This window comes from Anomaloglossus baeobatrachus, chromosome 4, assembly GCF_048569485.1.
Source record: "Anomaloglossus baeobatrachus isolate aAnoBae1 chromosome 4, aAnoBae1.hap1, whole genome shotgun sequence".
Classification (NCBI taxonomy): domain Eukaryota; kingdom Metazoa; phylum Chordata; class Amphibia; order Anura; family Aromobatidae; genus Anomaloglossus; species Anomaloglossus baeobatrachus.
In genome coordinates, this window is record NC_134356.1 from 627,413,607 (window position 1) to 627,439,486 (window position 25,880).

Here is a 25,880-nt window from a genome sequence, read left to right on the forward strand (position 1 = left end):
CGGGCGGGCACAATTTACATACATGGCAGGAGATTTTATAAAGCTATTTGTGGGGTCTGGGGGATACGTGCACTTTTATAGACTGCAGCAAAGGCGCTGCTTAAATGGAACCTGTCACTAGTTTTTTGCTTTATAAGCTGCAGTCACCACCAGTGGGCTCTTACATACAGCATTCTAACATGCAGTATATAAGAGCCCAGGCCACTGTGTAGAACATAAAAAACACTTTATAATACTCACCTAAACCGGTCGCTGCGGTGGATGTGGCTCAGATGGGCGTCTTCCTCCTCCGGTCTCTTTCCTCTTTAGGCCATCTTTGTCGCCGCCTCTGTTGTCCTTCTGAAGTCGCGGTGCATGACGCGTCCGACGTCATACATACTCGCCGACATTCAGGTCCTGAGCAGGCACACTTTGATCTGCCCTGAGCAGGGCAGATCAAAGTATTGTAGTGCGCCTGCGCGGGACCGGCGAGTGTGTATGACGTAGACGTATCATCCACATTAGCTTCAGAAGGAGGAAGAAGATGGCCAAAAGAGGAGGCACCGGCACCGGAGGACGAAGACACCCATTTGAGCCACATCCACTGCAGCGACTGTTAGGTGAGTATTATAAAGTATTTTTTATGTTTTACACAGCGGTCTGGGCTCTTATATACAGCATGTTAGAATGCTGTATATAAAAGCACACTGGTGGTGGCCCCAGCTTATAAAGCAAAACACTGGTGAGAGGTTCCCTATAAGGTGCTAGTTTTAGTTTAGAAGGCCAAAATCTGGTGACAGGTTCCCTTTAAGGACGAGCTATTTGGAGCTTTTTGGACTAAGTGGGTTTATTTACTACCATATTCTAAAAAACATGAAGTTTTTAGCTTCCTATTGACTTAGCTATATTGGGGACTTGTTTTTTGTGAGGCTATTTTTAATGCTTATTTCCACCATTACATTCTTTTGGAGAGAACAAATTTTTAAAAATTGCAAGTTTTTTTATGCTGTTAACTGCTTAACCCAAAGCAAAACAGACAACATGTAATATCATTACCTTTATTCATAGTGGATATGTCGCGGGCGGAGGAGGGGACGCCGCGCTCTCCCACTGCTCGGGTCCGGCTGCCGCTGCTGCTTCGGCCTCTGCTGCTCGGTGGCTCGAGCGATGGGCCGGATCCCGGGGACTCGTGCGGCGCTCCTCGCCCGTGAGTGAAAAGGGGATTGGTTTGGGGGATTTATTGTCCGTGATGCCACCCACGGTTGTGGTGATTGTGTGGACACCACCGCTGCTCTGTATGGGGATCCCGGGAGCGGTGATAGGGAGCAGCCTTGTTGTTATTTCTCCCCTCTGTGGGTAGGGGGTTGGTTGTCCCGGGGCCCGGTGATGGGGCAGGGATGGATGGCAGGCCAGGTGTGGGGCCTGGTGAGGTGCAGGGTCGCGGGGGCAGTGCTGTGCCGCACGGCACGGTGGTACTCACTCAGCCTGAGACGTTGACACAGTTCTCGGTAAAACACACAGCTGGAAAGACGGTTCCCACGGACGGCTGCTGTTGCTTTTCCCCGGTAGTTGACGGTGACGGTCTCTGTCCCTGCACCTAGTGTAATGTTGGTAGCGATGGGTTCCCACCGGTAACCCGCTCCCCGGCTTGGATATGGGCCGGAGGAGCCCCTCTTTGCCCGCAGGCGCTGGTCCTGAGAAACTGGTGCCTTGGCGGTGGCGGTGTCTCTCTCCAACGGTTGGACTGTTGCCTTCAATCGGGACTTAATTGCTGGGAGACCCGGAGGTCCCCTTCACTGACGGATTTGGCAAATTCACAGCGACTCCTAGCCTTGACGGGATCCGAAAGGCCCCTGCCAATGGTGCTGGCTTCTCTTCGTATACCGCTCCGGTACCGCCGGGCCACCACCCGTCCACGGTCCTTTCGGCAACCTCCGATCAGCCTCTCCTGCAAACGGTCACCGCCGTCTGCTGACCTTGCTGTCTCAGTCCGGGGCACACACCCGGACCAACTTCAGGCTTCCTCAACTGTCACTTTCTCTTCCACCTTAACTCCTCTCTCTTGCTCCTCTACCACTCACTTCAACTCCTAAACTCATCTCACACTGTCCTCTTCTCAAACTGTTCTGCCTGGTTTTCCCGCCTCCAGGGCTGTGAACTCCTTGGTGGGCGGAGCCAACCTCTTGGCCCACCCCCTGGTGTGGACATCAGTCCCTGGAGGAAGGCAACAAGGATTTTTGGGTAGCTTCGGTGTACCTATCCGGGGTGTAGGGTGTGGTGGTGTCATGACCTGTGACCCCTGGCTTGCCCAGGGCATCACATTCCCCCTTAGCAAAATGCAGACCGTCCGCGGGCTGCCCGTCCAACACCGGTTTTATTTTTCTGAAAAGATAAAAAAAACACAAGACAAGTATAATAACATCATCCCACAGCGGGAGGCACTTTTCTTAAACGTTACGGTAACATTTTAAACGGTTGCTACTGCCGCTCTCTCCCACCCAAGTAACCTGGCCCTGATGCTGCCTCTAAGAAACAGGCAGCACCCCTTGACCCCAGTCCTGAACCAGTTACCCGAGCGGGGCGGGATCTGTCCTTCCCCTCCAGAGGGTAGCCACCGGTTCCGGTGGTGGCTGGGCCCCAGCCTGCTCCACTGCGGGCCCTCCCTCCAACCTGCCTCTCCGGAGGCGGTAACGGTAGCTGCAACAAACATATTTTATTTACATGCCACTAATGTTTGTGGTTGCCCTGCAAGTTCTCGGGCCTGTTCATAGAGAGTTCCCTATAAAACTTTTCAAGCGGTCCCCACGGTGACAACAATGCCGGCAACGGCCGGTTCCAATCACAGCTGCAGACAATCAGGTTACTTGCTCATCGGTGGATCACTTATCATTTTCTTCAAAAACTTTTCAAACTTTTAAACACACACACATAGATGGTCCCAACGGGGACAACTGCAGCGGGACTCCGCTGACCTTGAGGCGGCTACCACCGCAGGGGGTCGGCCCACTCAGGGACCGAGCGGTACATGCGGTTCTCCCTCCATCGGCAGTTCAACCCCGAACCACTGACAGCCGTTAGGAATGGCGGTGGAGGCAGCATACTTTGGACCTCCTCCTCCATCAACGGCATTCTCTCCGGACCCCCGGCCACGGTGCTGGCCTCCATCTCCCACTCAATCAGGGCTGGTTCTGGGGTTTGGGTGGACTGATCGTGATGCGGCACGGCTGCAGCGGACCCTTGCTCACGGGCCCCCACTACGGCAACCATTCTGCGCATCTCCGCTTTCCAATCCATCAACTGCTGCAGGCTCTGCGCCCTCACCTTCAAGCAGAACCGGCCCAATTCCCGCTCCAGCCACGCAGCGGTCCCGGCGGGGAGCTCACCCGGGCCGCAGTCCTAAAAGGCTACTCCTCCTCGTTTCCCCCAGAGCTTGGATGCCCCGGTGGCGGGTATTCCCGCGCTCCAATTCGAGGACGCCGCCATTTCTCCATCCGCGTCCCCCTTAGCCTCTTTCCGGCCCCTCCTCTCTCGGGGCGGGGTTTTGGCCTTCGCGCCTCCGCTACTCGAGAAGACGCTCGAGCGGGAACTTTTCGCGCCAAAGATGGCGACTTCCGAAATTTTTCGGCCGGAAGCCTCCAGCGGTAACAAGGCACACCTCTACCAGACGGCAGAGCGGTAAGATCCTGTTCACAGCGCCAAGTTGTCGCGGGCGGAGGAGGGGACGCCGCGCTCTCCCACTGCTCGGGTCCGGCTGCCGCTGCTGCGGCCTCTGCTGCTCGGTGGCTCGAGCGATGGGCCGGATCCCGGGGACTCGAGTGGCGCTCCTTGCCCGTGAGTGAAAAGGGGATTGGTTTTGGGGATTTATTGTCAGTGACGCCACCCACGGTTGTGGTGATTGTGTGGACACCACCGCTGCTCTGTATGGGGATCCCGGGAGCGGTGACAGGGAGCAGCCTTGTTGTTATTTCTCCCCTCCGTGGGTAGGGGGTTGGTTGTCCCGGGGCCCGGTGATGGGGCAGGGATGGATGGCAGGCCAGGTGTGGGGCCTGGTGAGGTGCAGGGTCGCGGGGGCAGTGCTGTGCCGCACGGCACGGTGGTACTCACTCAGCCTGAGACGTTGACACAGTTCTCGGTAAAACACACAGCTGGAAAGACGGTTCCCACGGACGGCTGCTGTTGCTTTTCCCCGGTAGTTGACGGTGACGGTCTCTGTCCCTGCACCTAGTGTAATGTTGGTAGCGATGGGTTCCCACCGGTAACCCGCTCCCCGGCTTGGATATGGGCCGGAGGAGCCCCTCTTTGCCCGCAGGCGCTGGTCCTGAGAAACTGGTGCCTTGGCGGTGGCGGTGTCTCTCTCCAACGGTTGGACTGTTGCCTTCAATCGGGACTTAATTGCTGGGAGACCCGGAGGTCCCCTTCACTGACGGATTTGGCAAATTCACAGCGACTCCTAGCCTTGCCGGGATCCGAAAGGCCCCTGCCAATGGTGCTGGCTTCTCTTCATATACCGCTCCGGTACCGCCGGGCCACCACCCGTCCACGGTCCTTTCGGCAACCTCCGATCAGCCTCTCCTGCAAACGGTCACCGCCGTCTGCTGACCTTGCTGTCTCAGTCCGGGGCACGCACCCGGACCAACTTCAGGCTTCCTCAACTGTCACTTTCTCTTCCACCTTAACTCCTCTCTCTTGCTCCTCTACCACTCACTTCAACTCCTAAACTCATCTCACACTGTCCTCTTCTCAAACTGTTCTGCCTGGTTTTCCCGCCTCCAGGGCTGTGAACTCCTTGGTGGGCGGAGCCAACCGCCTGGCCCACCCCCTGGTGTGGACATCAGCCGCTGGAGGAAGGCAACAAGGATTTTTAGGTAGCTTCGGTGTACCTATCCGGGGTGTATGGGTGTGGTGGTGTCATGACCTGTGACCCCTGGCTTGCCCAGGGCGTCACAGATACATCGCTCATCACACATACACTGTAACATAACAAGAGAGAATAAGCAACCGCACATGGATCAGATGCACACCAAAAGTATAAGATAAAATAGCCTTTATTGTATACCAATTTTAAAAACATTTAAAAAGGTGCAAAACATGCAAACAGCCAGAGGTGGAGGCAGGAGTGCCCTGGGCAAAAAAATCACAACAGCATCACATAACGGTAATAATTACATACATGAGTAGATTAATCAAAAATGCTGTAAAGAAAAAGTGCCAATATATAATGCTGAATGCCCAACAATGTTAGGTCTGGACAACCAGGAGCAATAGAAGTAACATAAATCAGCCAGATATATGCAATGTTCCAAGAAGGGGATAGTAAATATAATAGTACGGAGGGAGGGTCACAGGTACACAATTTGCGCAAATAATGAAATACAATAATACAAAGCATAAATCACAAATACGCAAGAAATGAAATCTGAGTAGGAGGTTTCAGAATAGGAATAACAAAATCATTTCATTTCTTGCGTATTTGTGATTTATGCTTTGTATTATTGTATTTCATTATTTGCGCAAATTGTGTACCTGTGACCCTCCCTCCGTACTATTATATTTACTATCCCCTTCTTGGAACATTGCATATATCTGGCTGATTTATGTTACTTCTATTGCTCCTGGTTGTCCAGACCTAACATTGTTGGGCATTCAGCATTATATATTGGCACTTTTTCTTTACAGCATTTTTGATTAATCTACTCATGTATGTAATTATTACCGTTATGTGATGCTGTTGTGATTTTTTTGCCCAGGGCACTCCTTCCTCCACCTCTGGCTGTTTGCATGTTTTGCACCTTTTTAAATGTTTTTAAAATTGGTATACAATAAAGGCTATTTTATCTTATACTTTTGGTGTGCATCTGATCCATATGCGGTTGCTTTTTCTCTCTTGTTGCGTTCACCCACTCTACCGCACCAGATAGCACCCCTTTGTTATCATCCCTTAATCTCTCTAGAATGTTAGTGCGCTCCTATCAACTTCTATACATACACTGTAACATGCCATAATGGTAGATATACAGTATGTACAGTTTTATGCTCAGACTGCATTTTACACACAAAAAAAGTCCATCATTAGCGACATGCAGTATGCAGAGATACGTAATCGGATATATACACATTACCACGTAAAAAGAAAATCTGATCAATATGTTACAATAAAAATCTGTATAAAATCTTCATTTTATTAAACATCTGGGGGATTTTTAAACAGTTTTTTTAATCTTGTGCAGATTTTGAGCAATCTCTTTTCTACTCTATTTACTGCCAAAGCAGAAAGTCTACTGGACGCTACTGTGTATTTTTATGTTATATATAGTATGTGTACTACCAAGTCATTAACACAGGAATGGGCATAAATCAGTAGATAAAAATATTCAAAAAAATGTTATAACCCCTTTTCTTGAGCACAAGCCCCTCCATCTAGTACGTTCCCATCAAGATTCCGAGCTCTCCAACGACTCCAAACCCCATTTCCCCAATAAAGCATGACCATATTTTTTGGATTATTCCCATAGTTAAAGAAAAGGTTTTCCCCTTTGACTCCCAGCAAAGTATCATTGTAGCACTCCCAGCTCAAGGTCTTGTCAGCATTACATTGAGAAAGCCTTAGTGGCTTCTGCGATTGAGGCTTTCCTTCCACCACCACACATAGTCCCTCTCCTAAGCTCATGAGACGGCCTCCTGGGAGCCAGTGGAAGAGCTGAGAATCGGAAACTGAGGAGCAAATGGAGGTGGTGAGCTCCAAAAGATCTTTCCCGGTAGAAGATGAGCGCACCTCTGCACACTTGTTATGGGCTTCGTTATATAGAAGGAAGGAACCTGTGGAGATAAAAGTAAGAGTATGTTTTATTAAAGGACTCATAGGAATGAAGCCTATGTAACCTGAAGCTCCTGGCCACCAGTGAAAAATATGTAACAGGGACCCGACCGACTATGCGCCATTTATACTGGATTCTGCATATTTAGCAAAGTGACCTCTACCCAGACTGTAGATACCAGGGTGCGGATGTACTTTTACCTCTGCACCCCTCTAGAATATGTGTATATATAAATACTTACCCATTGTTATATGCCGCTTATTCTGCTCTTTTACGTGCTCTAATTCTGTCTCCATAGCGTAATCTGCAAGTTAAAAATCATATTTAATATAAATAAGAAAAGTATTTATTAGTAAACTGAATGTACTATTTGAGAGCTATAAATTGATAGCCTTGCATATTCTGCTGTTGTCATTCATTTTCCTCTGGGCGATTTGCTGTTGGTCTATTGCCCCCATCACATTTAACGACTTACCAGCAATCCCGAAAACGATGCGACCTGATAAGGATCGCTGGTAAGTCGCTGGGAGGTCGCTGGTGAGATCTCACACAGTCAGATCTTACCAATGACGCAGTAACGATCAGCGACCTGTATAATGATCTCGGCGGGCGTTGGGACTGTGTTAGGAGGTCGTTGGTAGGCGTCAAACACAGCGATGTGTCCTGCCCAGCAGGACATCGCCTTTGAAGAAAATGGTCCCAACCATTCAGCAACGACTAGCGATCTCACAGCAGGGGCCTGATCGCTGGCAGGTGTCACACATAATGAGATCGCTGCTGCAACGATCTCGTTAGTGATCTCGTTGTGTGTGACGGGGCCTTATGACTAGTACCAAACAATCATCTTTACCACTCCCTGAAGTTAGCTTGAATATACTCATGACATGTATGCTGCTGAACAGGGCATAGTGACAAACCCTTCCTGGGCTTTCAACCTACCACCTACGTTTGTATCTCCTACAGGAGTTGCTGTATCTATACTTCTGATCTGGTGACCACTAGAGTTGAGCGGATCCTTTGAAATCCAAATTTGCCAACTTTTCTGAATATATCCCAAAAATTAGATTTGCAGCAAATAAATCCACACAAATCTCAATAATGGAAAGCCTATAATTGCTTGGAAAAAAGTGAGGAAGAGGACAGAGGACCCTGCTGATCATGACAGCGAAAGAGGACTCTGCTGCCAGAGAGAGAGTGAGAGAGAACTTTATTGACTAAGAGCGAGGACCCTGCTGACCGAGAGAAAGGACCCTGTTGACTGGGAGAGAAGGAGCCTTCTGACCGAGAGAGAGGACCCTGCTGACTGAGAGAGAGGGCTCTGCTGACCAAAAGAGAGAGAGAGCTCTGCTGACCAAAAGAGAGAGGGGACCCTCCTGACCTAGAGAGAGTAAAGATCCTGCTGACCAAGAGAGAAAATGAAAACCCTGCTGACAGAGAGAGAGAGAAGACCCTGTTGACTGACAGTAAGAAAGAAAGAGTGGACCCTGCTGATCAAGAAAGAAGGAGGTCCCTGCTGACCAAGAGAGAGAGAGAGGTCCCTGCTGACCGAGAGAAAGAGGACCTTGCTGACCGAGAGAAAGAGAGAATGAGGACCCTGCTGACCAAGACAGAGGTCCCTGTTGACTAAGAGTGAAAGAGGACCCTGCTGACAGAGAGAGGAATAAAAAAGGACCCGGGTGACCAAGAGAGAGACACAAGACTCTGCTGACCAAGAGAGAGAGGACCCTACTGACCAAGAGAGAAAATGAGGAACCTGCTGACCGAGAGAGAGAAAAAGGACCCTGCGGACCGAGAGTAAGAAAGAAAGAGGACCCTGCTGACGAAGAAAGAAAGAGGTCCCTGCTGATCAAGAAAAAGAGGACCCTGCTGACCGAGAGAAAGAGGACCCTGCTGACTAAGATAGAGAGGTCCCTACTGACCAAGAGAGAAAGAGGATTGTGCTGACTAAGAGAGAAGAATTAAAAAGGACCAAGAGAGAGAAGACTCTGTTGAACAAGAGAGAGTGTGGACCCTACTGACCGAAAGGGAGAAGTCCAGGCTGACCAAAAGAAAGAGGACCAAGCTGACCAAGAGAGAGAGAGAGAGAAAGAAAGAGGAGCTTGCTGACAGAGAGAGGGGATTCTCCTGACCTAGAGATAAAGGGGACCCTCCTGACCTAGAGAGAGAGAGAAGATCCTGCTGACCGAGAGAGAAAATGAGGAACCTGGTGACCGAGAGAGGAAAAAAGGACCCTGCTGACCGAGAGCAAGAAAGAAAGAGGACTCAGCTGACCAAGAAAAAAAGAAGTCCCTGCTGATCAAGAGAAAGAGTGAAAGAGGACCCTGCTGACCAAGAGAGAGAGGTCCCTGCTGACCAAGAGAGAAAGAGGGCCGTGCTGACCTTTCTTTTCTGTTTCTTAAATTTTATTGATACCTTCAAGTATCCAGCCACATGTACATGTATCATTCAGGGGTGGTTTCCTTTTCCTTTAGCGCTCCGTTTTAAATTGTAAACTATTTAAGTCTGTCTTTGGTATGTTTTATTTACTATTGGGCAATTGCGGCGGCTAGGATTGTGACCACGACCATGCCCGGGGGTGCAGGGATCTCGCCGACCCCAGCGCCTGTTTCAGATGGATGTGTGCGTCTGGGAGTGTGCCTCCACAATGCATCACTGCAAAGAGACCCGTCGGGTCCCTGCACTACAACATGCCAGCTGCTGATTAAGGATATGAATATTCACTGCTCCCACTCTCATAATCCTGCCCACTTCTTTGCACTGAACCCAGTGCTGATAGGTGGGTGGGATTATAGGCATGGGAAGCAGCAAATATTCATCTTTAATAGCAGCACACATGACCGCCCAGCATTCGGCTTTCTGCAGCGGCTGGGCAGTCAGTTTCATTACAGTCTGCCAGTGATGGAAGAATATGGATATTCACTGCTTCCCACGCCTGCCCATAATCTCACTGATGGTGATGTAAGTGGGTGCGCATGACAGTGATGTCATGCACTGCGCTACTTACACGCTAAAGTCAGTTGCAGGCATGACAGCATCGGAGGAGGACACCGGGGCAGCGGAGGGAAGGGGAGTATAATTGATTATTTTTTTACGAGGCATGATGGGGAATCATATGTATCAGGATGCAGCCAGGACAGGGACATATGCCGAGATGGGGCCATGATGGGGACATATACCAGGATTGGGCTATGATGGGGACATAAATACCAGGATCAGGCTATGATAGGGACATATATACCATATATACCAGGATCGGGCTATGATGGGGACATATATACAAGGATGGGGCTATGATGAGGACATATACCAGGATGGGGCCAGAATGTGGACATATATACCAGGATAGGGCAATGATGGGGATATATATACCAGGATGAGGCCATATATAACAGGAAATAGCCATGATTGGGGTCATACACCAGAATGGGGCCATGATGGGGACATATACCAGGATGCGGCCATGATAGGACATGTACCAGGATGGGGGCTATATATAACACAATGGGAACATATCTACCAAAATGGGGCCAAATATGCCAGGATATAGCCATAATGGGGTCCTAGACCAGTATGGGGCCATGACTTGAACATATATCAGGATAGGGACATGATAGGGACATACAGTATATACCAGGATGGGGCCATGATGGGGAAATATATACCAAGATGGGGCCATATATTCCAGAATATAGCCATGATGGGGGCCATACACCAGGATGGGGCCATCATGGGTACATAAGTAAAGCATGGGAGTCATTACTACACAATGAAGGGGAAGGGGGGCAGTGCTTATGTCTTTATAAGATTTAGAATGGCCCTTATATCTAACCAACCCTGGAGGGAGGGGGGCCCAGGCTCAAACTTTGCACTGGGGTCCATCAAACTAGAGTTTTGCCACTGCTATTGGGGTTTTCCTGATGAAAAAAGTGTTTACAGCTTTGAAACATGTTAAAAATAAATTTGGTAATCCTATCTTGTATTATGATCTACAGATTTTTTTAATTTAATACTACAGCACAAACTACTACTCCTATCCTCCTACCACTTGTCTACACAGCAGGATCTCCTGACCTGAGGGTACTGTAGCAGCTGTCACACCTTGAGTCGTCAGTTGTGGGTTTAACAACCCCAATTTGTGAACAACTCCTTTACCACTCACCTAGAATTATTTCCTTATCAGCTAGGACACTATTACACTTGGTGTTTCCCACTGTTTCAGGTTAGCAAACTTATAACAGGACATAAAATATGTCAGTACTTACACTTGTTCATAAAATAACCCAAGATGAAGATGCTCAAGAGCAGCAGAAGGCCACAGCTAGAAACAACAATCAAGAGTCGGGACTTCTGATAAAAACCTGGTAAAGAAGAAAATGTTTCAGAGGTGGTCTTCAAAATCAGCACTGCAAAGTAAACCAGAGAGACTTCTTAATATTCGGAAACCCATATCTGAGTTGTTAAAAACCGAAGTGAGATTTTCCAAAACGGCTAAAATAAATTTGAATCATTGTTGTACTTTTCAGTCTGGACCATTAACACCTTTACTATCTTACACCACCAAGAATATTAAATGCTAGCTCCTAAACCACCATAGACTTCCTAGAAATATTAGGTATTTACTCACAAAAACATTAAACCATCATAAATTATTTATTCTACCATTAACAATATCCGGTGCGAGCAGATATAAAAGATACTACCCTTCCAACACCCTAGAACATCAGGGGTGTTAAAGGAATACCATCACTAACCATCCTTGTGTAAAGTCTACCACCCATCTAACAACCCTACAAGACCAATGAACATATATCATAGTATCATAGTATCATAGTTTTTAAGGTTGAAGGGAGACTCTAAGGGGCACTTTGCACACTGCGACATCGCAGGCCGATGCTGCGATGCCGAGTGCGATAGTCCCCGCCCCCGTCGCAGCAGCGATATGTGGTGATAGCTGGCGTAGCGAAAATTATCGCTACGGCAGCTTCACACACACACTCACCTGCCGTGCGACGTCCCTGTGGCCGGCGACCCGCCTCCTTGTTAAGGGGGCGGGTCGTGCGGCGTCACTGCGACGTCACACGGCAGGCGGCCAATCAGAGCGGAGGGGCGGAGATGAGCAGGATGTAAACATCCTGCCCACCTCCTTCCTTCCGCATATCCTACGGAAGCCTCGGTGACGCCGGTAGGAGATGTTCCTCGCTCCTGCGGCTTCACACACAGCGATGTGTGCTGCCGCAGGAGCGAGGAACAACATCGGACCGTCGCGTCAGCGTAATTCTGAATTACGCCGACGCTGCACCGATGATACGATTACGACGCTTTTGCGCTCGTTAATCGTATCATCTAGGCTTTACACACTGCGATGTCGCATGCGATGCCGGATGTGCGTCACTTTCAATTTGACCCCACCGACATCGCACCTGCGATGTCGCAGTGTGCAAAGTGCCCCTTAGTCCATCTAGTTCAACCCGTAGCCTAACATGTTGATCCAGAGGAAGGCAAAAAAACCCCAATGTGGCAAACAGTTCCAATGGGGAAAAAATTTCCTTCCTGACTCCACATCTGGCAATCAGACTAGTTCCCTGGATCAATACCCTGTCATAAAATCTAATATACATAACTGGTAATATTAAATTTTTCAAGAAAGGCATCCAGGCTCTGCTTAAATTTTAGTAGTGAATCACTCATTACAACATCATGCGGCAGAGAGTTCCATAGTCTCACTGCTCGTACAGTAAAGAATCCTCGTCTGTGATTATGATTAAACCTTCTTTCCTCAAGACGTAGCGGATGCCCCCGTGTTCCAGTCGCAGGCCTAGGTGTAAAAAGATCTTTGGAAAGGTCTCTGTACTGTCCCCTCATATATTTATACATTGTGATTAGATCCCCCCTAAGCCTTCGTTTTTCCAAACTAAATAACCCCAAGTTTAATAACCTGTCTTGGTATTGCAGCCCCCCCATTCCTCTAATAATCTTGGTGGCTCTTCTCTGCACCCTCTCCAGTTCAGCTATGTCCTTCTTATATATCGGTGACCAGAATTGTACACAGTATTCTAAGTGCGGTCGCACTAGTGACTTGTACAGAGGTAGAACTATATTTTTTTCATGAACACTTATACCTTTTTTAATACATCCCATTATTTTATTAGCCCTGGCAGCAGCTGCCTGACACTGTCCACTAAAGTGAAGTTTACCATCCACCCATACACCCAAGTCTTTTTCTGTGTCTGGTTTACCCAGTGTTCTACAATTAAGTACATAATCATAAATGTTATTTCCTCTACCCAAGTGCATGACCTTACATTTATCTACATTAAACTTCAATTGCCACTTCTCAGCCCAATCCTCCAATTTACATAAATCTCCCTGTAATATAAAATTATCCTCCTCTGTATTGATTACCCTGCAGAGTTTAGTATCATCTGCAAATATTGAAATTCTACTCCGCATGCCCCCAACAAGGTCATTTATAAATATGTTGAAAAGAAGCGGGCCCAATACTGACCCCTGTGGTACCCCACTATGAACTAAGACCCAGTCCGAGTACGTACCATTAATAACCACCCTTTCTATCTTATCACTGAGCCAGTTTTTAACCCAGTTACACATATTTTCCCCTATCCCCATTATTCTCATTTTATGTACCAACCTTTTGTGTGGCACCGTATCAAAAGCTTTTGAAAAGTCCATATACACAACATCCACTGCATTTCCCTGAAGTGTTCCCTGAAGTGTTCAATGTTTTCAGAAGTGTTCTGATGGTGAGGAAATAACTGGTCTTCTTACATATATTATTCCTTACCCCCAATTGCCCAGATTGATAAGTATGACTAAATAGTTTATGTGGATGTGGCTTGGTCAGGAGAAACCTTGGATTTGAGATTGCTCGGTTAGGAGGCTACATAACGATATAATTTGGCCATGAGCCATTGTTTCACACCAGTTTATGGTACCCTTGTGGTATTCTTACAATCCTTCTGATAAGAAGGCATCCAAGCTTTACTTCTTTTTGGTGGGCCTTTGCTCCACCGAAGTGTAGTATCTTCCTCACTGCTTCCAATGGATGATAGTCTCCAGAGGTTCTCAGAGTCCGGCTTCTCACTGCCCCGCACCGGTTCATATATACTTTCTTCTTGTAGATATATATCACTATGTTCTGAAAAAAGACGAGGAACAAATTTTAACCATAAAGATTAGTGGATCATTTACAAATGAAGAACATTTCTGGAATACAGAGGAGCAAAAGAGTTTGAGTCAATAATGGGACTTTCTCTCCCAAAGCGGGCACATGAAAAGCATAGCTTTGGGCAGAGTAATAAGTTATTATTACCTAATTATGCAATATATTCAATCATGTCCATTAAAGAAAAGAAGCCTCACGGCAAAGATTTAAATGAGCCCTATCCACCATTTTGGTGCAGGGTTTCAACCCCCAAGAGCAGAGAGGTCTGTTGTTTGTTGCATCTTCCACAACTCAAAAATCGATGACCTACCTAACGCTTTGCGAAAAGTGCAGCTCCTCTGAAGAGGGGAGTCCTGCCCTAGGATCTTGCTATATAATCGGAAAAAGACTGGGAAGAACTAAAGACCCAACACACGTTAGAGCAAAATTGGCTGAACTTGTTGATTACACCTGAACCATCCGAAGTACATGGAGACCTCCTGACTCTCACCTTCGGATGATGACAATGAAGAAAAGTCACCTAGAATTCTAATGCCCAATTGTTGTAGGAGACAAGCCACCAAAGGAGGTGTCAGCTTACTCTTCTCTCCCCATAAAGAAGACATATTAAGAGATCGAGAAAGATTACTGTCAGCCAACAAGTATATATTTATGGCTTATTTAAGGCTCCATAGCAAGTGCATAGTCATTGAATGGGATTTTGTTAAAGTCTATTATATATATATAGATCCTTCCTAAAAAAAATAATATGGAAGAGTTTTGCGTTGTCATCTGGTGGCCATATGCCAATGATCTCAGGACGGGTGTCCTACTCTTCCTTTTTCCTACAGCGCTGAATTGTTGATAACTTTTAGTTTGAAGTTCCTGTTTTACAGTAAGTTTCTAACACAGTTTTTTAAGATGGTTTTTCTGTTTTGCAGCATAAAGGGGAATTTTGGTTTCCGGAATCACTATGTAGCAAAGATAGTTTTTGCGCCTTCCACCTCTGTTCCCTGATTGCTATCAGCTAATTGACATTTTTTTGTTTACATTCAGGTCATGTTACAGATTATCAGTCTCCAGATTTCCCAATGCAAAAAAATACATTATGAAATGGATATCTTACACCTGACTAGGCTGGAGTACTTGTTTTGAAAATCCACATAAAAATGGTTGTATTATTCTGCGTGAAAGGTTCCCTGCCTAATTTTAGAATTTTAGATTTTTCGAGCATCAGAAAATGCACATTTTTTTTTATTTCCAGATTATACAGCTCTACTGGCGTGAATTTTTAAAAGTAAGAACATCGGCAAGATCAAGTCTAAGATATCTATATGAAAATTGATTCAGTTTGTATTGTGAAATCTGGTGACAAATCCGCTTTAAGCCCAGCAATTCTGCAGTTGTTGTCGGCAAGACTAGATGTGAATGAAGTCTTTGCCCCTGGGTGAAAACAATTGTTACTAATGCCTGATTGCAATCAGATATATTTTAAATGGTAAGGGGCGTGTCCTGGCTATGGAGGAGTGAGGACGTGTTTGTCTCAGCTCCTGCCACCGGACTACATTACTGACAATTAAACCAGCCCAAGAGCCTGGAAGAAAAGGATATGCAGCGCAGGAGAAGGGAGAGCTCCCAGGGGCCCAGCAGAGGAGCGTCACGGACAGAGGAGAAGGGAATTAGAGGCTTCCTTACCGGGCCGAAGCAGAGGACAGCACTGCAGACATCTCCCAAGATGGAGAGGCAGGGGAAGCCCCAGCAGCAGCAGAGACAGAGGGAGGAAACCACCCGGGCAGTGGAGGAGAGGCAGCTGATAACCCCAGACAGCCAGCGTGTCCAGGTACAGGGGAGCCCTGGAGCAGGGAGCATGGGTACAACCCCCACCATTGCTGATTGCAGACCTGCAGTGGGGAGGCCTCAGGAGGGGGGAGAGGTGCCCTTACCCCTGTCACAGAAGGAGGACAATAATAAATCTCAAGCAGAGGCTGTTAATGCTGCAAATGGGGAACAGGGCCCTGCTAGTGGAAATCTCCTATCTTCAGTGAGACACAGCCTGAGTCAAAGTGTGTATGATATGGAAATGCAAGCAGAGTTAGAGCCTGCCACAAGTACAATAAGATCACATGAACCAGGAGTGCTAACAGAACTTAATGAAATCCGGGCACACATCTCTTCTATGCCCACCAGAGAAGATATGGAGACATATATAGCAAGGCTGGAACAGGCATACCGCACAGAGCTGTCGGCCCTGAGGGGGGAGGTGGAAAGAGTGGACACTCAGAACCAAATACAGGCAGCTAAAATACAGAATATAGAAGACACCACTCAGGCACAAGGGGCCATTTTGGATCAACACTCCTGCCAAATACAATATATGGTGGAAGCAATGGACGATGCTGAAAACAGGGGCCGGAGAAACAATTTAAGGGTCCGGGGTTTACCAGAGTCTGTTGAACCTAAGGATCTCCAGAGAGCCCTCCAAGTGATGTTTAATGAGATCCTGGGTGAACCATCAAGCCAACCCCTGGAGCTAGACAGAGTGCATAGAGCGCTTGGCCCTAGACCTACACAGAATGACAGACCACGAGATGTGATTTGCAGGGTCCACCGTTATGTCCTTAAAGAGGCCATCCTGTTTAAGCTGCGCAGTGGAGTTTCACCAGCATACGAGGGGAGCCAAGTCCAGATTCTGCAGGACTTATCCCGTTTCACTTTACAAAGAAGGAGAGCACTGAAACCTCTCCTGGACATGCTCCGTTCGTATGAGTTTCAATACAGCTGGGGATTTCCCTTCCGCCTGCAGGTCCGACATGCGGGAAGAATGCATGTTCTTAGGAACCCGACTGATATGCCATCGTTTGCTGCAGCCCTGGACATTCCATTGGTGCCTATAGAGGAATGGCCGGTGTTTCCAATGGGGGTTTGGGGTGCTGCCCCAGATGGTGATCGGATGCGTGGCCCTCGAAGAGGAAGACCAGTCTGATGTTTAAGGAGTTATTGGTTCATAAACAAAAATTCATTGGGTTGTTTCTCAATAGAATGTACCTCCCAGTTTTGCTATAATTTTTTTGCCAGGGGGATTAAGTCTTTCTGATTATGAGGGGGGGGGGGTTCCCTCCCGCCTTCCTGGAAGAGGGGGCGGGGGGGCACCCCCTGACGGTGTATAGCACAATATTCTCTCTAGACCTTGTGTCCTCACATTATATAGGGCTCTGGCTGACAAACTAAGTTGAATAATTGCTTATTGTTAGTCCGGGGCAGGGGGCTCCTTTGTAGAAAGTTCCCTCCCTGATTGGGATAACACGCCATAAAGGAGTGGCGTAGTCTCACCATCCCTAAGTTAGACAGTTTGGTATTCTCTTATACAGTTACTTTTAGTCTTTTTAGACCAGACGTTAGGGTCTTGTTGTGACCTTGCAGGCGGGAGGCACTCTGACCTCCTTGCCTTTGGTTTCTACTGCTTTGTTGGTAGTTTCTTTTGTATTCTCGACCTTCTTACCTCTTCTCTTTTATTTCCTCTTCTTTTTCCCTGCTCTTCCTATCCTACTTGCCTGCACATCTCTCTCTCCCTAATCCCCGAACCTATCCCTAGAGTCCCCACCGTTCCTCCGCATTGAAATGACGCAGATTAATTGGGGTTCACTAAATGTGAGGGGACTTAATGTCCCGCAAAAACGCTCCCAGATATTTTTTGACATGCACAAAAAAAGAGTCCATATACTATTGATCCAAGAAACACATTTTAAAACGGGCCACCTCCCCATCTTTAGAGACAGATATTACACTAACTGGGTCCACAGTTCCAACCCAGAGTCAAAATCCAAGGGAGTGTCCATAGGCATCCATAAGTCCCTAGTGCACACAGTTCTAGATACACGGGTGGACACGGAGGGAAGATTTATATTCCTGAAAATTAATGTTAACTCATCCATCTTTACCATTGTCAATTGGTATCTACCGAATAGAGATCCGGCGACGACCTGCTCCTCTCTCCTGTCATCACTGGATGAATTCGCAGAAGGGACCGTGATCGTGGGCGGTGATTTAAACTTCACTTTGGACCCTAAGGTAGACACAACGTCGGGACATAACTTTCTCTCAATAAGGAAACTAACGAAGGTTAAACGTTGTATACAGGAACTCAGATTAGTGGATGTATGGAGAACACTACACCCAGTAGACCGTGACTACACATATTTTTCCCCGGCTCACTCTTCATACAGCCGCATAGACCTATTCCTTGTAAGTCAGAAGGCCCTGACATGGCAGATACAGGCCTCTATAGGCAGTATCTCTTGGTCAGATCATGCCCCCATATTTTTGAGCCTCACTATGCCGGATGGGCCTGGGAGGCCGTGGTCTTGGCGGTTGAATGATAGTCTGCTGAGGGACCAGGGATGCTTGAAAGACCTGCAGAACACAATAGATGAATTCTTGGAGATACACTCAGGAGACACTACTACCCTACCTGTTCAATGGGAGACACTAAAGTGTGTGTTGAGAGGGATTCTGATCAAACATGGGGCTAGGATTAAGAGGGAGAGAGCCCAAACCATTCTGTCTCTACTTCAGAATATTTCAGACCTAGAGAAGATCCATAAGCAGACATTATCCCCGGTGACACTAACAGAGCTAGTTAAAAACAGAGAGGAACTTAAATCCATTCTGGACCGACAATACGAGCGCCACAGGAATAGACTAAAAAGATTTATGTATGAATATGCGGACAAATGTGGCAGACCACTAGCTAGGTTATTACATCCGAGGGGGGACCCCAGTCACATCCCTACGATCAAAAAATCGGACGGCCTTTTGACTCAGAACCCAATCCACATAGCGGAGCAGTTTCAAAAATATTATAGTGACCTTTACAACATAAGGGGCAAATTTGGGGATATGCCACAAGAAGCTTTGGAGACTAAAATAAATGATTACATACTTAAAACAGCCCTGCCGACTATACCCAATACTGAGGTTGAAAACCTAGAAGCAGACTTTACAGAGACAGAAGTGGCATCTATTATCAGGGATTCTCCTTCAGGCAAAAGCCCAGGTCCGGACGGGTTTACCCCCAAGTTCTATAAAATTTTTCAGACTCAGTTATCCCCGTTCATGACCAAAGTATTTAACTCCATATCTGAAAACTCCCAGTGGGTAGCACAGTCTCTTGAAGCACACATATGTGTTATCCCCAAACCGGGAAAGGACCACTTGCTGGTTACAAATTACAGACCCATCTCACTGATTAATTTAGATTTGAAATTTTTCTCTAAAGCACTTGCCAACAGACTTGCCCTGTCCCTGCCTGGGATAATACATACAGACCAGGTGGGATTTGTAAAAGGCCGGGAGGCACGGGACAACACCAACAAATTGTTCCTCCTGATGGCTCGGTCGAGGGCTCAGTCTCTCCCCATGTGTTTACTTTCAGTGGACGCGGAGAAGGCCTTCGACCGGGTCAGTTGGAGCTTTATGATGGCAGCCTTGAGACAGGTGGGTTTGGGTCAGAAATTTTTGGGTAGAATTGCGTCCCTGTATACGAGACCCTCAGCAAAAGTCAGGACAAATGGGTTTCTATCATCATCCTTTCTGGTCCACAATGGAACGAGACAGGGATGTCCACTGTCGCCCCTCTTATACGTCATAGTCATGGAGCACCTTGCGGTCGCCCTGAGAAACAACACAAGCATCCACGGGATAGAGGCGGGGGGGGAGAGCCGTAAGCTGGCTCTATTCGCGGATGACCTTCTCATGTTCATTTCCCAACCACACATATCCTTCCCGTCCTTGCTTAAGGAGTTCGAACAGTTTGGCAACTTAAGCAACTTCAAAGTAAATTTTTCCAAATCAGAGGCCATGAACGTGACTTTATCGGCAGAAGACCTTGCGAGAGTATCACAAAACTTCCCTTTTAAGTGGCAACCGTCAGTTTTAAAATATCTGGGAGTTATGGTACCTAGGGATCCAGCAAAAATTGTACATCACAATTTTTTCCCCTTATTAGAAAGGACAATCAGGGACTTAAAGAAATATGACAAAAAGAGATTGACGTGGTTTGGGCGTATAAACGCGATAAAAATGGATGTGTTACCGAGGTTCCTGTTCCTGTTTCAGACAATACCCATACAGCTACCGCTAAGTTACTTCTCCAAGATCCGGACAGCCTTGTCTGGGTTTGTCTGGGGGAACAGGAGACCCCGAACAGGAATTAAAACTCTGACCAGACACAAAAGTGACGGGGGGGCGGGGCTCCCAAATTTTCAGTTATATTACAAGGCAGCTATCCTAACGAGATTACTGGACTGGCATTTTCATGGTAATTCGAAACAATGGGTGGTGATTGAACAGGATGTACTGGGAACTCCCTTACATTTACTTCCATGGTTAGAGAAAGAAAGTAGGATCCAGATAGCGAAAGGAATGGAGTTCACGCGGACAGCGATGGGGATGTGGGATGGAGAGATAAAAAAGGGATCTCTCTCTCAGGAGCAGGGCCCACTTACCCCCGTATTCGGTAATAAGAAGTTCCCCCCAGGACTCCACTCCCATAGATTCGGGGGATTTACTCGGGCGGATGATACCCGTTTTTGTCACGTGCTCCAGGGACACACCCTACCAACTTATACTTCCATGCAGGCCACAGGGAGAGAGATTTCCTGGATGGAATATATGCAGTTGAAATCTTTCCTCTCGTACCAGGACAGGGAGAGAAGGATGAGGACACCCCCTACTCCTTTTGAGAAAATATTTTTACAGGGGTCATCACCTGGACATGGCATCTCACTCATCTATAAAATGCTGAACCAGAGAAATAGGGTGGATAAACCTCACTTTGTCTGTAGGTGGGGAGAGGAACTGGGAGAGGATATTGCAGAGGACGATTGGAGCAGAGCGTACCTGTGGACCCACAAGCTTTCCTTGGCGTGCGCCGCTCAAGAGAAAAGTTATAAAATTCTCACAAGGTGGTACCATTACCCGACTAAATTACATGCTATATTTCCCTCTGTGTCTGATGTGTGCTGGAGGTGTGGCACAGACACAGGTACAATGCTACACATATGGTGGAGCTGTACTAAGCTGCAACCCTTTTGGGACTCAGTGTTCTACCTGTACAAAAAGATGAGCGGAGGTGAAATAGAAAAATCCCCCCAGGTTGCCCTTCTTTCTATGCTCCCAGGAGCTATTAAAACACAAAAAAGGGACATGTTGCGATTTTGCCTGGCGGCTGCCCGTATGATTATCCCACGATTTTGGAAACAGACTAGATGCCCTACGGTGCTGGATTGGTTGGAGGAGATGACAAACCTCCAGAGAATGGAGGAGCTGACAGCAGAACTAAATGGGAACACAGAAAAATTTACTACAGTTTGGAGACCATGGATTATGTTCATGGAGTCCCCAGAGTTTGTGGAGAGTTTGGCGAGCTTTTTGAGCTGAGAAACGGTGGGGTCTCATTCCTTCCCCCCCCTTTTTTCTTTTCTTTTCTTGCTTCCCCCCCCTCCCCCCTTTTCTCTAATTTCCTCTTCTTTATGCTTATATCTTTCCTCTTCTTTCTTTCTTTTCTGAACATTAATCTGCATTTTTCTAGTTTCATTTTTTATATGAAAAGATTTATCAATAATTCATAAGACAATAGACATACAAGGAGAATGAGTATATTAGGATACGGGAAGTCAAAAGAAGTAAAATTCTGACCTATAATTTACAAGTGGTTGTATGGTAATAGCACAAAGATAATTTGAAGAATTCCAAGAAATTTAGTAATGTAACAATTTCTGGATGTTATCCCGGCATTGAGAAAATGATGTTTATGTATTGTAATTGCACAAATGATATGTTTGTATGTTGACAACAGTTTCATCAATAAAACAGATTTGAAATAAATGGTAAAAAATAGGAATAACGTTTGGAACACCATTCTAAGTCCGAACTGGGTGCAAAAACCTAAAAAAACATCACTATGGGGAGATAAGGTATGCACACCAGTGACTATGTAAGGGGAATACATGGAATAGCAGAAACTGCTGTGTGAATACTGACTTGAAAAATCCAATAGCTATATGTAAGAGTGAAAATGTGAAAAATGGATTCTGCATTACTGCCATGAACATATGAATCAAGAGAAATTTAGCTACTGAATTGATCAATGCAACAGAGCCCCAACACTACGCCAAAGTATTTCTCTACGTTGGGGTCCCTAGCTTGTGTGTGTCCTCTCATGCAGTTAAAAAACTTATCGTGTATGGGAAGCTGAGACCCAGGCTTTGGCGTAGTGTTGGGGCTCTATTGCATTGATCAATTCAGTAGCTAAATTTCTCTTGATTCATATGTTCATGGCAGTAATGCAGGTTCCATTTTTCACATTTCATTCTTACATATAGCTATTGGATTTTTCAAGTCAGTATTCACACAGCAGTTTCTGCTATTTCATGTATTCCCCTTACATAGTCACTGGTGTGCATACCTTATCTCCCCATAGTTATATTTTAAATGGTGAGAAATTAATATTATAAAGTTACACAATGATTACGGTAATTATAATACAGTTGACGAAGATAAAGCTGAGACTACGGGAACCTCCAATAGACCCAGATTCGAATACCATGAGAGGTCCCACTATCATGTCCTCTTTAAAAAGGGCCGAACCCTATCAAGATAAATGGTCAGGAACAGACACATAGCCTAATCACAGGACAGGGGCCCATAAAGGAGAGTGGATCCCCAGCTTCTATTTATTGGACTAGTTGGTCCATGATCACTCAATCATGGGGGTTCCTTCTCTCAGACTCCCGACAATATGAAATTGGCCCCTATAAATATTTGATGTCAGCAGGATTGGTGTACAGTCTAATGTGTATGAGGGCCTCACATCAATGCCAGAGGAGAAAAGTACCCAGTGTGTTGGCTTTCTGATGGCCAATCCTTTTACTCTTTGGCAGATGCCGCTGTCAGATGATTTTGGCGTAGACTCTCTCATAGAGACTACAGGAGCGCTCGGCCAACTCTTCCTGTATATGGGTTAGTTAAGTCAGGGAAGATAGATAAACAATTGTCCGACTGACCGTTTTCTAATGTGGGGTGAGGGGGTAGAATTTGCCATTATTATTATTAATAGTAGTGGACAAACCTTTAAACCTCTCCATTTCACGATATTAACCATTTGGGGGGGTTATCAATATTCTCTAATCATTGCCCTAGACTTCTAGGGGTGTTACCATTAAAGAGGTTGTCCACTGACTAGGTCATCATGTCTGATCAGTGGGGGTGCGACATACGGCACCCCCGCTAAATCACCTGTTCCCGGTGTCGGTGGTGGCCGGAACTGCTCAGTTAAGGAGCTGCGCAACCACGTCAACTCTATAGTGGCCACGGGCAGGTACTGCACATCCACTTCCTATTCAGATCAGTAGGGAGAGGATATGCAGTACACAGCTGAGGCCATTATTCCGGTGATGCCACTGCACTGTGCAGTTCCATGACTGAGCAGTTCCAGCCACCGCCGAGACCGGGAACAGCTGATTGGCGATAGTGCTGGGTGTCGCACGCCCACTGATCAGACATTTATAACCTATAAATAACATAAAGTCCAGCTACAACAGAGAAGTACCTTATTTTGCTTTTTTTTATTATTATTTTTTATTTTTATTTTTAGCACATATTGTGACACATTACAGTCGGAACAAAGTCATGACCAACGTCAGCTGACGTCTGTTGGAGCTGTACTTTACTTTATTTATGGACTTGCTTTAGGCGTGGCGGCACCTTGTCCGGAGCTCCAGAGGGTCCCTGAGATTGATTGAAAATGGTGAGCTGATTCTCCTTTCTTATTTATAACCTATGCAAAGGATAGGCCATCAGTATTAAAGTAGTGGACAATCTTTTTAACTGCTTCACTGGCCTAAAGGAAATCAAGGGTGAACATATAATCATTGCAACCCATTTGACTGCACAGGGGCCTAAGAGGTAAAGGGGCCCATTTCTACCTCCAAATCAGGTAGAATTGTGCATTATCAGCAGTTATTGCACTGCAAAGGGCCATATATTTTGTTATTGCACAAGGGGCCCTGTTCTATCTTTGTGAATGTAATATTTACAGTATATATAAAGTATACACTGCCACACTCATGAGGATATTTTTCATTGCCTTTTACACTTTTTATTTGTCTCCTTAGGCAACTTGAACCTGCAGTCACTTGCACAATGCACTGAAATACTGCAGTTTTGCAGTGCACTGGTAAACTATTGCTCTGTGAAGATCAGCCACAGGCCAGGCTTCAGTGATGTACATGCATGGTTATGAGAACTCCTTAGGCTCCCTATTTCCAAGCTCTCGAATACCATTGTCATAATTGACAGCAGCATCTAAGGGGTTAAACTGACGCATTGCAGTGAGACTCTGGAGCCTTCTTCATACTTCGACAAGTCAATTGACCCAAGAGTGCAGTAGACCCTGCATTTGTCCAGGTTCACTGGGTTCTGGTGCCGGACCTGAGTCTATTATTTGGTCTATCATCTGTCGTTATTAAAAGAGGCACGACTGACCCCCAATGTGTTAGCACCTAAATCTTCCACCCTGATCTGTTTTATCATTTGCTGGAAGTAGTGCAAAGGCGCTGCAGAAGATGTAGCTTCAGCCCCAAATTGGGCAGTGTTGTGTAGACTAATGTCGGACAGTGTTATTTCATCACTTTGCACCCTGAATGACGAAATCGTTTCATACACGATAGATGGAGGCAAGTAATAAAAGCTAATGCAGAATGCACTCATAAAAAAAAGGTAAAAAACAGGAACAGGAACCACATACCCCCACATTCAAGCAACCAGAGTTACAGTATAAACAGAGCCCTCCGTACTACAACCATTAGCCATTTTGTCTTAATTACCTGATGGGCTTCTCTTTAGGAAAACTTCTCCACGTTGAGCTGGGGGAACACAGTCCACATTGCCGTACATGTTTCCATATGTGACAAATGATGAAAGTGATCAGTGTATTCACGGAAAGGACTTATTGTACAAGGAGATAAGACGATGTGGCCGGAGACACATGCCACATATATGATTATACATCTCATCATGTTTGGATCCTTGAGACAGAGAACAGGAAGAGATAGGGGAAGCAAAGTGTCGCCAAGTATGAGAATGGCCCTGCTGCATAGGAATCCAATACGGACGGCTGGCAAGCCAACATCAAAATAATACTACTAGTACACCCAATATAAAAATGTGGTGAAGACGAGTATTCATGTATAATTAATCCCTGTAAACATTTTATACACAGGGAAAGAGTGTAAGTTGGATAAATGAACAGCACTTAAGGAGACCACGCAAATTAGAAAACCTTCATCCAAATGTTAGTTCAGCCTTCAGCTTTATCCTCCAATTGCCCCATACACATGGACGCTTAGCTCAACCAAGAGCTTTTTCCCTGATACCCCAAAACACATGGACAATTAGTTTGACCGAAAGCTTTCTCTACAATTTCCCTTACCCATGGACACTTAGCTCAGCCTAGAGCTTTCTCCCCGATTCCCCCTTACACATGGACGCTTAGGTCAGCCGAGAGATTTCTCCCCCAATTTTCCTATACACATGGATGACTCGCCCACCCCAGGGCTATGGGACACCCGGTGCCGGGCCGAACTAGTCCGGGGGACGTCAGTGGTGGCTGGGCCCGACTCCGTACCCTGGTGGGGTCAATTAATATGGCTGGTGAATAAAGTTTATGGTTGTCGTGACGCCACCTGTGGTTTGCGGCTATTAAGCCGCCGCTGCTGTATGGGGCCTCCGGGGCTGATGGAATGGCAGCTTGGATGGTCCTGCTCCCCACAGGTGGAGCGGTACCCCGGGGCAACAGTTGGTGCTCGTGAGAGTCTATGGTGTGATGTTGTGTGAATAATACGGTGCAGGGCCGACAGGCAGTGAAA

General features: G+C 46.6%; 1 protein-coding gene across 2 annotated transcripts; it reads right to left on the reverse strand.

Annotated features, from left to right (window-relative positions):
- Nucleotides 1-6,104: 6,104 nt before the first annotated feature.
- On the reverse strand, nucleotides 6,105-24,938 carry LOC142301942 (uncharacterized). Of its 2 annotated transcripts, none has more exons than XM_075343003.1 (5): nucleotides 24,840-24,938; nucleotides 13,798-13,950; nucleotides 11,057-11,152; nucleotides 7,036-7,098; nucleotides 6,105-6,795 (listed from the first exon to the last, which is right to left on the reverse strand). In XM_075343003.1, exons 1-5 carry the CDS (start codon nucleotides 24,907-24,909, stop codon nucleotides 6,362-6,364), a joined length of 816 nt encoding a protein of 271 aa, XP_075199118.1. In that variant the 5' UTR covers nucleotides 24,910-24,938; the 3' UTR covers nucleotides 6,105-6,361. The 2 variants fall into 2 exon arrangements, with proteins under 2 accessions (XP_075199118.1, XP_075199117.1); XM_075343002.1 differs by having other exon boundaries at nucleotides 13,765-13,950.
- Nucleotides 24,939-25,880: the final 942 nt, after the last annotated feature.

Bases quoted from the DNA above. Each gene is read 5' to 3' on its own strand.
- LOC142301942 (XM_075343002.1), bottom strand. From the start codon at position 24,909: ATGTACGGCAATGTGGACTGTGTTCCCCCAGCTCAACGTGGAGAAGTT. The intron at 11,153-13,764 runs GTAAGAATACCA...CTTCTTTACCAG, and splicing joins GCCTTCTTATCAGAAGGATT to GTTTTTATCAGAAGTCCCGA. The intron at 7,099-11,056 runs GTAAGTACTGAC...TTTAACTTGCAG, and splicing joins GGGTTATTTTATGAACAAGT to ATTACGCTATGGAGACAGAA.